At 44.9% G+C, this 11,093-nt stretch overlaps 2 protein-coding genes across 4 annotated transcripts; one reads left to right on the top strand and one right to left on the bottom strand.

Moving 5' to 3' along the window:
- The first annotated feature begins 122 nt into the window (after positions 1–122).
- Positions 123–4,583, top strand: kcnj11l (potassium inwardly rectifying channel subfamily J member 11, like). 3 transcript variants are annotated; one of them, XM_076028669.1, is made up of 5 exons: positions 123–260; positions 749–911; positions 1,512–1,751; positions 2,205–2,772; positions 3,540–4,583. In XM_076028669.1, exons 2-5 carry the CDS (start codon positions 753–755, stop codon positions 3,980–3,982), a joined length of 1,410 nt encoding a protein of 469 aa, XP_075884784.1. In that variant the 5' UTR covers positions 123–260; positions 749–752; the 3' UTR covers positions 3,983–4,583. The 3 variants fall into 3 exon arrangements, with proteins under 3 accessions (XP_075884784.1, XP_075884785.1, XP_075884783.1); XM_076028670.1 differs by lacking the exon at positions 123–260 and having other exon boundaries at positions 720–911; positions 2,205–2,474; positions 2,565–2,772; XM_076028668.1 differs by lacking the exon at positions 123–260 and having other exon boundaries at positions 720–911.
- Positions 4,584–4,621: 38 nt separating this feature from the next.
- cd59b (CD59 molecule (CD59 blood group) b) lies at positions 4,622–9,181 on the bottom strand. Its single transcript, XM_076028682.1, has 3 exons — positions 8,992–9,181; positions 6,503–6,604; positions 4,622–5,133 (listed from the first exon to the last, which is right to left on the bottom strand). The coding sequence occupies exons 1-3, from the start codon at positions 9,044–9,046 to the stop codon at positions 4,934–4,936; spliced, it is 357 nt and encodes a 118-aa protein (XP_075884797.1). The 5' UTR covers positions 9,047–9,181; the 3' UTR covers positions 4,622–4,933.
- Positions 9,182–11,093: the final 1,912 nt, after the last annotated feature.

The raw sequence follows: 11,093 nt of genomic DNA, 5'->3' as shown, positions 1-11,093 counted from the left end.
AGGTACATACACTAACTATTACTCCGGTTGTTTGACAGCTAAAATCATTTTTAGGCAACAAGGAATTTTAATTTGAAGGTCCAAGCCGGAAGCTCGCTTTCTCTCCTTCTTCCCCCTCCTGTGTACGCTCGACACAGAAGACTGACCTCTGGATTAGATGGGAGATGTGATGGATGAACGATGGAGTCCGTGCGGGGTTTAGATATTTAGAGGAAACGTCAAATATCAGTCTAACCCTGTGCCCGAGCTCAGCCCGACAGGTAAGGTCGGCCTGTTTCCGTTTCACCTGCTTTCGGTCGCCTACTCGTTAAAACACAGGATGGTCATCCTCTTTCAGCGGCTCCCTTTTCTTTTGCAAATAAACACTGTCTCTATTGAGCGGTGATATTCTGCGAGTTATCCTGCGGCATTCGGACCTTTCAGCCCTGGAAATGGGAACCCGGTGTTTGTTAGGTTTTTTTTATTATTATTTATTTGTGTTGTCAAATCAAGATTAATGTTCATCTTTCCCTTCACCGGATAAGAAACAACAATTTCCCAGTGTCGTAAATCACCTGTGCCTGGCGCGGTGGAAGCAGCCAATCGCAAATGAGATGAGAACAGATTCGTTTTAAATAAATATTTGTCAGGGATGACTTTGTTTATGGCACAAGGTCTGGTGATGATGATGATGATGATGATGGTGGTGGTGGTGATTATGATGGTGATGTTGGTGATGCATGAAACACTTTTTTACGTGTGTTTTCAGCACCATGTTGGCCAGGAAGGGCCTCCTCCCGGACGGTTTCCTCCTGACCCGCCTGGCGGAGGACCAGAACCAGCCTAACCGCAGCCGCTCCAGGTGCCAGCGGGCCCGCTTCATCACCAAGAGCGGCTCCTGTAACGTGGCTCACAAAAACATTCGGGAGCAGGTACGGGTGTGGGCGACGCTTTAGAGCAGGCATGGGCTAAGTACGGCCTGGGGGCCATATGCGGCCCGTTAAGCCTTTTAATCCAGCTTGCCAAACTTGAAGTTATTTTTAATGTAAGTAAGTAATAAAATAGATGTATTTCTGTATTTTTTCAATTGACATTAAAGCACATGTTCTCTACATATCCCATGATATATTTTTTTTCTCCTATGAGGTGGGTGGGTCACCAAAACACTCCATCCATCTGCTCCTGTTCTGGCCCCTTTGTCAAATTTTAGAACCCATTGTGGCCACTAGTCAAAAAGTTTGACCACCCCAGCTTTAGAGTGTCGCATCACACTCAAGTCTGAATCATTTCCAGCCTGTCAGTGTATTTACCGGACCAATGGGCAGCCTTAGAGAAGAGGGAGGCGGAGCTATAGTGGCCACTAGAGGTACTCCAGCTAAAATTCCATGCCATGACTTTAAGCACATTATGATAGTGGACTTTATTTTTTATTGGCGTATGCACTAGGTAGCTAGCTAGCTACTCCACTGAAATGCATGGCCCACCATATTGGAAGGCGTGACCCTGAAGTCTGTCTTCCTGATGGCCTCCAGGGTCGCTTCCTCCAGGACGTGTTCACCACCATGGTGGACTTGAAGTGGCAGCATTCCTTCCTCATCTTCACCTCGGCCTTCCTCTGCTCCTGGATGCTCTTCGCCATGATCTGGTGGCTGCTGGCCTTCGCTCACGGGGACCTGGAGCCCCAGGACCCAAACGGGGAGCCCGGCCCCGTCCCCTGCGTCACCGCCATCCACTCCTTCACCTCGGCCTTCCTCTTCTCCATTGAGGTCCAGGTGAGAGCCGCCACCATCGTTGACTCACTGGTGCCACTTGAGTGGTGCCACTTGCTATTTTCGGTTGCTGCTTGAGTTTCGGTCACGGGTAGGAAGTAAAGAAGTACAAATACTTTGTTACTGTACTTAAGTAGATTCATGAGTATTTCTTTTTTGGACGACTTTTCACTGTGTACACAAATGTCCTGTACTTTCTACTCCTTGCATTGGAAAATATATATTGGTTACTTTTGTGTTTAAAGATGCCACTACTGTTTTAACTCATTATTATTATTGACTCTAGTTGTTGCTTGAAGTGGCGCCATTTGAACTCTAAAGTGGATGATATTTTAGTAGATTTTCTTTTAACTTAAGTACATTACAAAACCTAAACCTTCTTATTTTTATTTTAGAAAAGGAGTTGAATGAGTATTATTTTTTTACACAAAGAAGCTGTACTTTTACTTCATGCAGGTGACCATCGGTTTTGGTGGACGCATGGTGACGGAAGAGTGTCCTCTGGCCATCACCGTGCTGATCGTCCAGAACATCGTGGGGCTGATCATCAACGCCGTGATGCTCGGCTGCGTCTTCATGAAGACGGCGCAGGCCAACCGACGAGCCGAGACGCTCATCTTCTCCAGGAACGCCGTCATCTCGCAGAGGAACGGCCGCCCGACCTTCATGTTTCGGGTGGGAGACCTGAGGAAGAGCATGATCATCTCCGCCACCGTCCAGCTGCAGGTGATGTCGTCCTCTCAGGCTGAGGATTGCCGGCTCTCTCTGAAGGTTGTGAAGGTCGTGAAGGTCCTGAGACTGAGCCTCGTCCTGCAGGTGATCCGGCGGACGGTGACGTCGGAGGGTGAGGTCATCCCCGTGTCCCAGCTGGACATCCAGGTGGAGAACCCTCTGAGGAGCAATGGCATCTTCCTTGTTTCTCCGCTCATCATCAGCCACACCATTGAGCGGGGGAGCCCGCTGTACGAGCTCTCGGCCCAGTCGCTGTGCTCCGAGGACCTGGAGATCATTGTCATCCTGGAAGGTCAGGGGGCCTCCTCGAGGCTGCTGCAACACACACACACACACACACACACACACACACACACACACACACACACACACACACACACACAGTCCAGTTACTGGTAGTGTATGGTCGTTCTGTTCCAACAGATGTAATTCTCTAAAGTTTGTGTTTCCAATTAAGCATTCTCTTCTTTTGTGCAATTAACTGAAATATACTCACAAATACCCCCAAATTTTGAAATACAACATATTACTAGACTACCTATTCTATGCCATATATCAAAACAAAATTTAAAAGTTACATACGTTAGAAAACACATTGCACCAGTAATGCAAAATAAGAATTTAAATCCAGTGCAAATAATCTCAATGTTAACTCAAAAGCAATACGTATTCAAATATTTTAAAAGCTACACTTTGCAGTTTCAGCCACTAGGTGGCAGAAATGCTAAAGGATTTGTAAAAACTTCCATGGTGGCTTGTTCCTCATCATCGTCAACATCAGTGGCGCTGGGACAGAACCGAGCGGAAACAGGTACCAGGCAGCTTCAGGCCCCCGTTCATTCATTTGAATGAAGTTGCTGAGCCAGCACATACGGGGGGGAAAAAAAAGTTTTTGTCTGCAGGACATCGAGTGGCCATTTGGAAAAACATTTGGGGCCATATTGCCAGTTCAGTATCCAGTTCTTATAATACATTCATGGGCTGCTTGTTTACATGAATAGATAGGAAGTGAAGTGTTTCAGTGAGAGACCCTCCTGTCACCCCTCGGCCCACTCACAGGTGTGGTGGAGACGACCGGGATCACCATGCAAGCCCGCACCTCCTACACCCCCGAGGAGATCCTGTGGGGGAGGCGCTTCGTCTCCATCATCACCGAGGAGGACGGCCGCTACTGCGTCGACTACTCCAAGTTCGGCAACACGGCCCCCGTGAGGATGCCCAGCCTCAGCGCCAAGGAGCTGGACCAGACCAGGGGCGTGCAGGAGGGGGGCTCCGACGGCCAGCTGCAAGGCTGGGGGCTGGTCCGGGCCGGCAGGGGGGGCTTCCGCCGAGGGGGCCGGACCTGCGATAACTCCGCCCCTCCCCACCAACCCTGGTACGCGCCGGCGGAGATGGTGGAGAAGGAGGCGGAGCAGCAGAAGGGGCAGAAGAAGAAAGTGCATCTGGAGGTGATTGGGCGGCAGGTTGAGGAGGACGAGGCCCTCGGGGAGGCGAACGAATGATTGACAATGAAACATTATACAGAAAATCGATAAACAGTCACCAGCGGTGGGTGAAAACTCTCAAATAGACGTTCCCTCCTGATGCCACTGTGTTACCCTGCGTGTGCTAAGACCCCTGTTCTCCAGCAGAGCCGAGTACTGAGGGTGGAATCCACAGAGGAAGACCCGGCAAAGGTCAATAGACCGCAGCGCGGGCCAGTATGGGCGCTAAATCATCTCACCCAGTTAGGACTCCCTGCTTCCACTGGCTGTGGTTACACTTTATTTTTTTTGTAAAAGATTGTAAGAGGACGTTAGCTGTGCAGTGCAGCGGCCGCCTTGTTAAAATCCAAACTGAACCTTTAAAGTCCAAGTCCTGCAGAGCGGTTGAGAATTAATGCCCTCGTGTGTGATCCTGTCTGCGCTCATTGTGTGCCTGTGTTTATGATACATTCCTTGCCCTCCTAAAGTCTAAATGAAGTCCAGGAAGGTCACGGTGTTCCGTTGAGGTCAGACTTTAAAGTGCTGTGCTGTTGGACGTCACCGGGACACTTTTGTTATTACCCCTCCGTGTGCAGATTCACCAGGTGCAATACTGTTTGTGATTAAATGAATATCACAATGATGTGGTCTTTTTCTGCGATTCATTGGCCAAAAAGGTCAGAACCCAACACTGTTTTATTTTAGAATTAGTGCAAAAACAAGATTTAATAATAACAGATGTGAAAGTTAACAGTGTGGCACAAAAATCTCAGAAAAGGGAAGTAGTAGAGAACAAAAAAGTACAAATATCAATTGTTAACCTCAACAGCCGCAACGGATTGGCAATGTAAATCATCTATGTACAATTTTGTTTTTGCTGAAAGTAATTACTGTTACAGAAAGTGCAAAGCATCAACGGTGGAAGCTGCGAAACAGCACCGCTGGGGTTTAGTTGGGAGTTGACGTGGCGGCCGCTGATTCTGAGATGGACTACAGCCAGCACCACCAGATGGCCATGAGGGCCGCCGCCAGGGCCAGAGCAGGCGTGGCCTTGGTGCTGGCGCTGGCCGAGTTGCACAGGTTGTTGGTGCAGCAGCGATATGTGAAGGCATTCATGGAGGGAAACATCAGGGAGAGGCGGGCGTTGTTGCAGTCGGTGTACCTGATGCAGCGGCGGACCGTCTTCCCTTCTGGGGAGCAGAAAAAACACACATGCACACACACAAAGCATGTGCCCTCAGTAAAATTCAACATTTTTCAAGCTGAAACCTGTTTTTTTTTCTCCCATCACTGAATGATCTCCTACATCAGGGGTGGCAAACTCAAAAACACAGTGGGGCCAAAATGTAAAAATTGGACAAAGTCGCGGGCCGACATTGATATTTATTCAAAACATTTTCCTCCAGGTCCACTGAATATGGAACAAGCAAAGCTTAAAACTATACAATAAATAACTTCTTATTGCACACATGCAAAATCAAATTTTAAATTTAGAAATCATCAAAAATAAATGAAATATAAATAAAAATCGGACGCCTCTTTTTATACTTATAACCTTCTGATGTAAAATTCAACAGCAACCCTTTTTCACAGGCTAATAATACATTTAACAATAAAGTAACAACAATAAACCAATTAACTACTAACAATATCCCACAATGAACAATCCTGTCCTGATCGACTCTGCAAAATACCAGATGAGCATTCTGGGATTTGTAGTATTAGCGGTACATGTACTGTATGATACTGGCAGGCCAGCTCTAGTAGTGATTTTGTATTGCCTTGCGGTCCAATTAGATTAGATTAGATTAGATTAGATAAAACTTTATTAATCCCGAAGGAAATTCAGGTGGTCAGGTGGTCAGAAAAACAGACACAAGCCTATAATAAATGAAAAAAAAACTATAATAAATAAAAACATGAAGTGCTTTGTTACATGTAGTGCATGTTACATGTAGTGCTGAAGTGCTTGATAAAAAGTGCCTAGCAACCCACATCCTCCTCCCGTCCCCCTCCCCTCCTGCCAGAGGAGTTGTACAGCCTGATTGCCCGGGGAACAAAATAGTTTTTCAGTCTGTCAGTGGGGCAGCTCTGTGACAGCAGTCTGCTGCTGAAGCTGCTCCTCTGCTGTGTGATGGCAGAGTGCAGAGGGTGGCTGACATTGTTCATGATTGCCATTATAATTATAATTACACTGTGGGCCAAATCTGGCCCACTGGCCAGAGTTTTCACTATTTTAATTCAAATAAAGTGTTGTTTTTTTTTAAAGACTTATTGTGATCTAACCACTTGTACGCACTGACTGAGAGCTCCACAAGTAAAGATAAAAACAAACCATCGCCCCCTATTGGTTGGCTGTGATTTTTAATCAATAAAATCCTCAGCCCCGGCCAAAACCTTAAAGTCATTCAATCCACTTCCAACAAATTCAAAAAATTCATTTGTGGCCTAAAATGCTGTTAAAAAAATAAATAAATAAAAAAAATTTTTTTTACATCATCAGACCAGTTGAGGGAAGAGCATCAGGACTCAGACTTCCACAGTGACAAAACAACTGACCTTGCTCGCTCAGAGACAGACAGGCGTCCTGAGTGGTGCAGTCCTCCACGTTCTCACACAGCCCGGAGTAGCTTTCGCACTTGTAGCAGCTCAGTCCAGAGCCTGAGGAAGATAATGAGGAAGATAATGATGAAGAGGAAAAAGGGGGATAAAACAAAGGCAGTTAGTGGTTGTCAACAATCATCACTATCTCATCTTCTGGTTACAATTGATTGTAACAACTTAAAGGGGACGTAGCGCTGATAAGAATTGTGATTTCATTCCTGAGTGATTAGACACCAGAGGTGGCAAAAGTATTCACATTAGGTACTTCAGTAAAAAGCATGGATGCTTTTGTAAAAAAATGACTCTGGTAAAAGTACCGATTCAACTCATTTACTCAAGTAAAAGGAAGGAAGTATACAGGTTCTGAAATGTACTTCATTAAAAAGTAAAAATAACAGTAAGTAAATTACTCGGAACACATGTTGTATCTTTCAAACACAAAGTTACCAGCATGTTATCAAGGCGTAGAAAAGTACATATGTTTGTACAGATATTTGATATGTTTGGCGTCACAGTAAAAAGTCATCAAAAAAAGAAATACTCAAGTATGACTAAAGGTCGCACCTGCCGTCTGGCCGGGGATGTAAGTACGACAGTAATGCAAATGCAGACACAAAAATAAAATAAAAAAATAGAAAAATAAGATTCTCGCTTCACTGTGTCTCAGACGCTCTGATGTGCACTGACAGTTGCTGCTGTGGCTCCGATGAGTTATCAACCTCCATTAGTTGTGAGCAAGATATATGTAATTATGCAGCAAAAGAAAAACACGTTAAATAACTCTCCTGAAACTGCTGCCACTGAAAAGTGGCTATTTTGAGGAATTTAGATATAAAAAGTGTGAGTCATTTTACACTTTCACTGTTTCCTACATAATTCCATGTGTGTTCATACGTAGTTTTGACGCCTTCAGTGAGTAATTGCAATGTCAGTAGTCATGGGGAAGCTTTCACGACGGGTCTGCAATGAACACTTCCCTTCAAAGTTTTGGTGACAGGCAAAGGTCAAAGTGAGACCAGTCATAAATCATGTGATCTACCCGTCGATCGCGAAGGTAGTCTTGATGCTTGGGCCTAATTATATACTCACTGATATAAATATGCATAACTATAGAATCATAGATATGAATATGTTTAATCCAGTAAGTTAACCCATTCAGAAGATGGGCAACGTATGCATAACATGCCTTGGAAGCTTTGTGCAGAGTAACATGATACCTAAGAGAGGACACAGGAATGCGCCCCTCGTAAAACAGTGACCTTAGGTGACCTGAGGTACCAGGCCGAGAGAGGATCCAGCATCTCTCTACCAAGCATCTCTACCTCGGACCTCAGCCTACATCTGGGAACAAAGGCAGCGGCAACATCTCATGAGACTGGGGTGCGGAGACCAGACAGCCAATCAGAGGAGGACGTATTCTGAGCGCGCCAGCAAGAACAAGTGGACCTTCTCTATCTAAAAAGACTGACCAGGGGACAAAAACAGTTGCAAGTGACCAAGTGCAAACAGGGCCAAAGAGTCAGTCAGACTTCAGGACCTGATAGCACTTGTTGATGTTAGACTTGAACTCGACCCGGAGCTATGTATACTTGTATTCTGAAATTGCATACTAAGGATAAAATCAGCATTCTTCTCCTAAAACTCTTCATTAAACGGATCGTCAGCGCGACACTAGAAAATAAGGCGATCCAACAGTAGTTTAGGCTCGATCGCATGGAGAAAGAGAGAGAGAGTCGCGGAAGTGCCCCCGCCCCCCACACCTCCTCCCGCCCCCAGCCACTCCCCACTTTTAGTGCACAAAAACCACAGAGGTAGTTACCCGGCTGGTCTTTCGTCTTTTATTTTGAGAGATATCAGGCCTACTATCACTGGTGGTAAATATGGAGAAGTGACGCACTATGTGGTAAATATGCCAACAAAATATTGTTGTAGAGTGTTTCCGCGCTGCCGCGGGAGTTCCCGATATATAAATAACCATAAAAACAACAACAAAACAAAAACAAAACAAAACAAAAAAAACAGATTATCCGCCCGAGATAAGCGTGGCAAATTATTAACAATTTAATTGCGCAAAAAAAACAACAAAAAAAACAACAACAAAAAAAAAAAACAAAACAAAACAAAAAAAAAAAACAGATTATCCGCCCGAGATAAGCGTGGCAAATTATTAACAATTTAATTGCGCAAAAAACCCCCAAAAAAACAACAACAACAACGCAAGACTCGTTGCGTCAACGACATAAACAAAACCGTTTCCACAATCTAGCGACGACTGGGCAACTTTTCTTTCACATCATTATTGTTATTACTATCGTTCTGTGCTCTATTCAATCGTTTAAAGTATGTCACATTGAATTTAATCGGATTTTACGGCCCGAGGTTTCCTCCTGTGACAGAGCTGTGACGACAGGGCAGCAAGTGGACGCGGGAGGCCGGAGACTCACCGGGCTGAACGAGGCCGACCAGGAGTAGCAGCACCACGCCGAGGCACAGCTTCATGTTCGCCGAGGGGACGCGGTGGATGCAGCGGAGCTCTGGTGACCGCCTGCAGCTGAGGAAATTTACTTTACTGAGGAAACAGTTAGTCGGCTGTGTCTCGTCCTCCCCTTCCTCTCTGTTCTGACGCACTAGTTCCAAGCGAGCCCGTCGGGGACGAAATGCGCCTGCGCAGAAAGATATCTTTCATCGGCGTCATCGGCGTCTTCGTTGCCTGCCAGCCAACTACGGCGACACTGCAGGGCGAAGAGGTTGCCGTATAAACACCCAATTGTGCAATCTCGTGGTTTTTTTTTTTTTTGTTTTTTAAATTCATTTTTATTATTATATAATCAAATTGCTATATAAAAAAAATAATAAAAAAAAAACCTTAAGCCAGATCGTGGATTGCTGCTTCGTCAGCGTCGGATCCTGTCTAAACATAGTGTCTGTTCCAATCAGCTGTCAAAGTCTCTGTAGCCGAGAGCAGTACAGACCCTCAGTTGTAGCCAGCATAATGTCTAAAGTTCTGGAAATAGTGTCAAATTGGAAAATGCGGTAAAGCCACTCATGTGCTTGCTGGGAAAGATGGCCGACGTAGAAACCCTGTCAAACAGAAAGCTCAGACTAACTTCAAAGAGCAGCAGCAGCAGGTCTTTCTCCTCACTGGACTATTCTAGTGGCTCATTAACCTTTCAGATCTGTGTGAAAAACCAGCATCAATTAAATCAGATTTACAGAGGCACAAGTGATTCAGTCACCTGCAAAAATAGATTCCACGTTTCGGAGATTGGAGTTCTAATGTGGATCTTTGAATGCTCCGCCCTTCTTTAATCTTGAATTTCTGTTCTTTGCTCTGATCCACCAAGCAGACCCACATTCTTTTTTATTGCGGCCTCAGCTTCCTGTTTCCAAGACATGAGTGCCTGAAGTTCCAACCAATTTCCTGTTTTTTAAAAAAATATATTTTTAATATTTTTATTTATTTTCCTGACTGGTCATTATGACACAAATGTCCCAATGTCATTTCCTTTTTCTTTTTAAAATTCTTGTCTAAATACAGTTATGGACAGCTTTCTTTGGCCGACAGTTGTGAAGGAATTGTTGTTCATGTTGTCCATCCTTCATTATGACTTCAGTGGTGTGTTGGGACAAGTTCCTTGAAGACAGACATTTAGTTTTTAAATACCTGTTTTTCCTTCACATGACCACATCATGACACAGGAGACACTTTGGCCGCCCACTCTGCATGTGAGACACTCAATTTGGTCCGACTTTGCTGAGACTGTGTTATATTTGAAATTACATATCATTTCTGCGCTGTGCCATACTTTCTCCCACCATTGGACTGAATTCAAGGAGGTTTCTGATATGCACTGTAGTGCTTCCTCTCGCTAAGCCGGCCCAGTCTGCCCTCCAACCTCAATGCTGACGCTGATTTGGCATTTGTTGTTGTTGTTGTCATTGTTGCTGTCGCTCGCCCACTCAGCACCAGAGCTGTTACCAACTCTGCAGCTCTCTCTTGTCTCAGCGCTGCTCCTCGTAGTGGTGAGTCTGTACCTGAGTTCCCTTGACGAGGGAGTTCGCAGTTTTATCCAAGTCCATGCTAATAATGAGAATAGCAACTTTAAATAATGCCGAAGACAAATTACATAAAAGGTTAACTAACTAATTCTTAACTAATTCTGTTTCTATGACCAGTGTACGGTTTTATTTTAATAGGACTTTTTTGAAGCTTGTTAAAGTACAAAAAAAGTTACGTGTCTATATTAACACTACAGGTTACACTACGGTTAGCGTTGCGTGGATGATTACTTTGCTACTTACTCCCGATTTGGATTAATCAGTTTTCAACCCAGACTTTGTCTGTTTTTATTTGTTTTGATATCTTGTTGTTTTACTGCTACTTCACTCCTAACACCGTTGTTTTACAACTAAAGTTGTACTACAGTTGACTTGTACAATGAGTTGTGTATTCCGCCTCTGTCTCTCTCAGCCTCAGTCCCAGGATGTGACAGCTGCTGCACACAGAGAAGCGACTGTCCCGAGTCCTCAGCCCACACACTGGTTC

Source organism: Nelusetta ayraudi, unplaced genomic scaffold (genome assembly GCF_046127955.1).
Source record: "Nelusetta ayraudi isolate G7.1 ecotype Tasmania unplaced genomic scaffold, CSIRO-AGI_Nayr_v1 ptg000026l, whole genome shotgun sequence".
Lineage (NCBI taxonomy): Eukaryota > Metazoa > Chordata > Actinopteri > Tetraodontiformes > Monacanthidae > Nelusetta > Nelusetta ayraudi.
The sequence above is the reverse complement of the archived record's forward strand: the minus strand, read 5'-3'. Positions and strand labels throughout refer to the sequence as shown.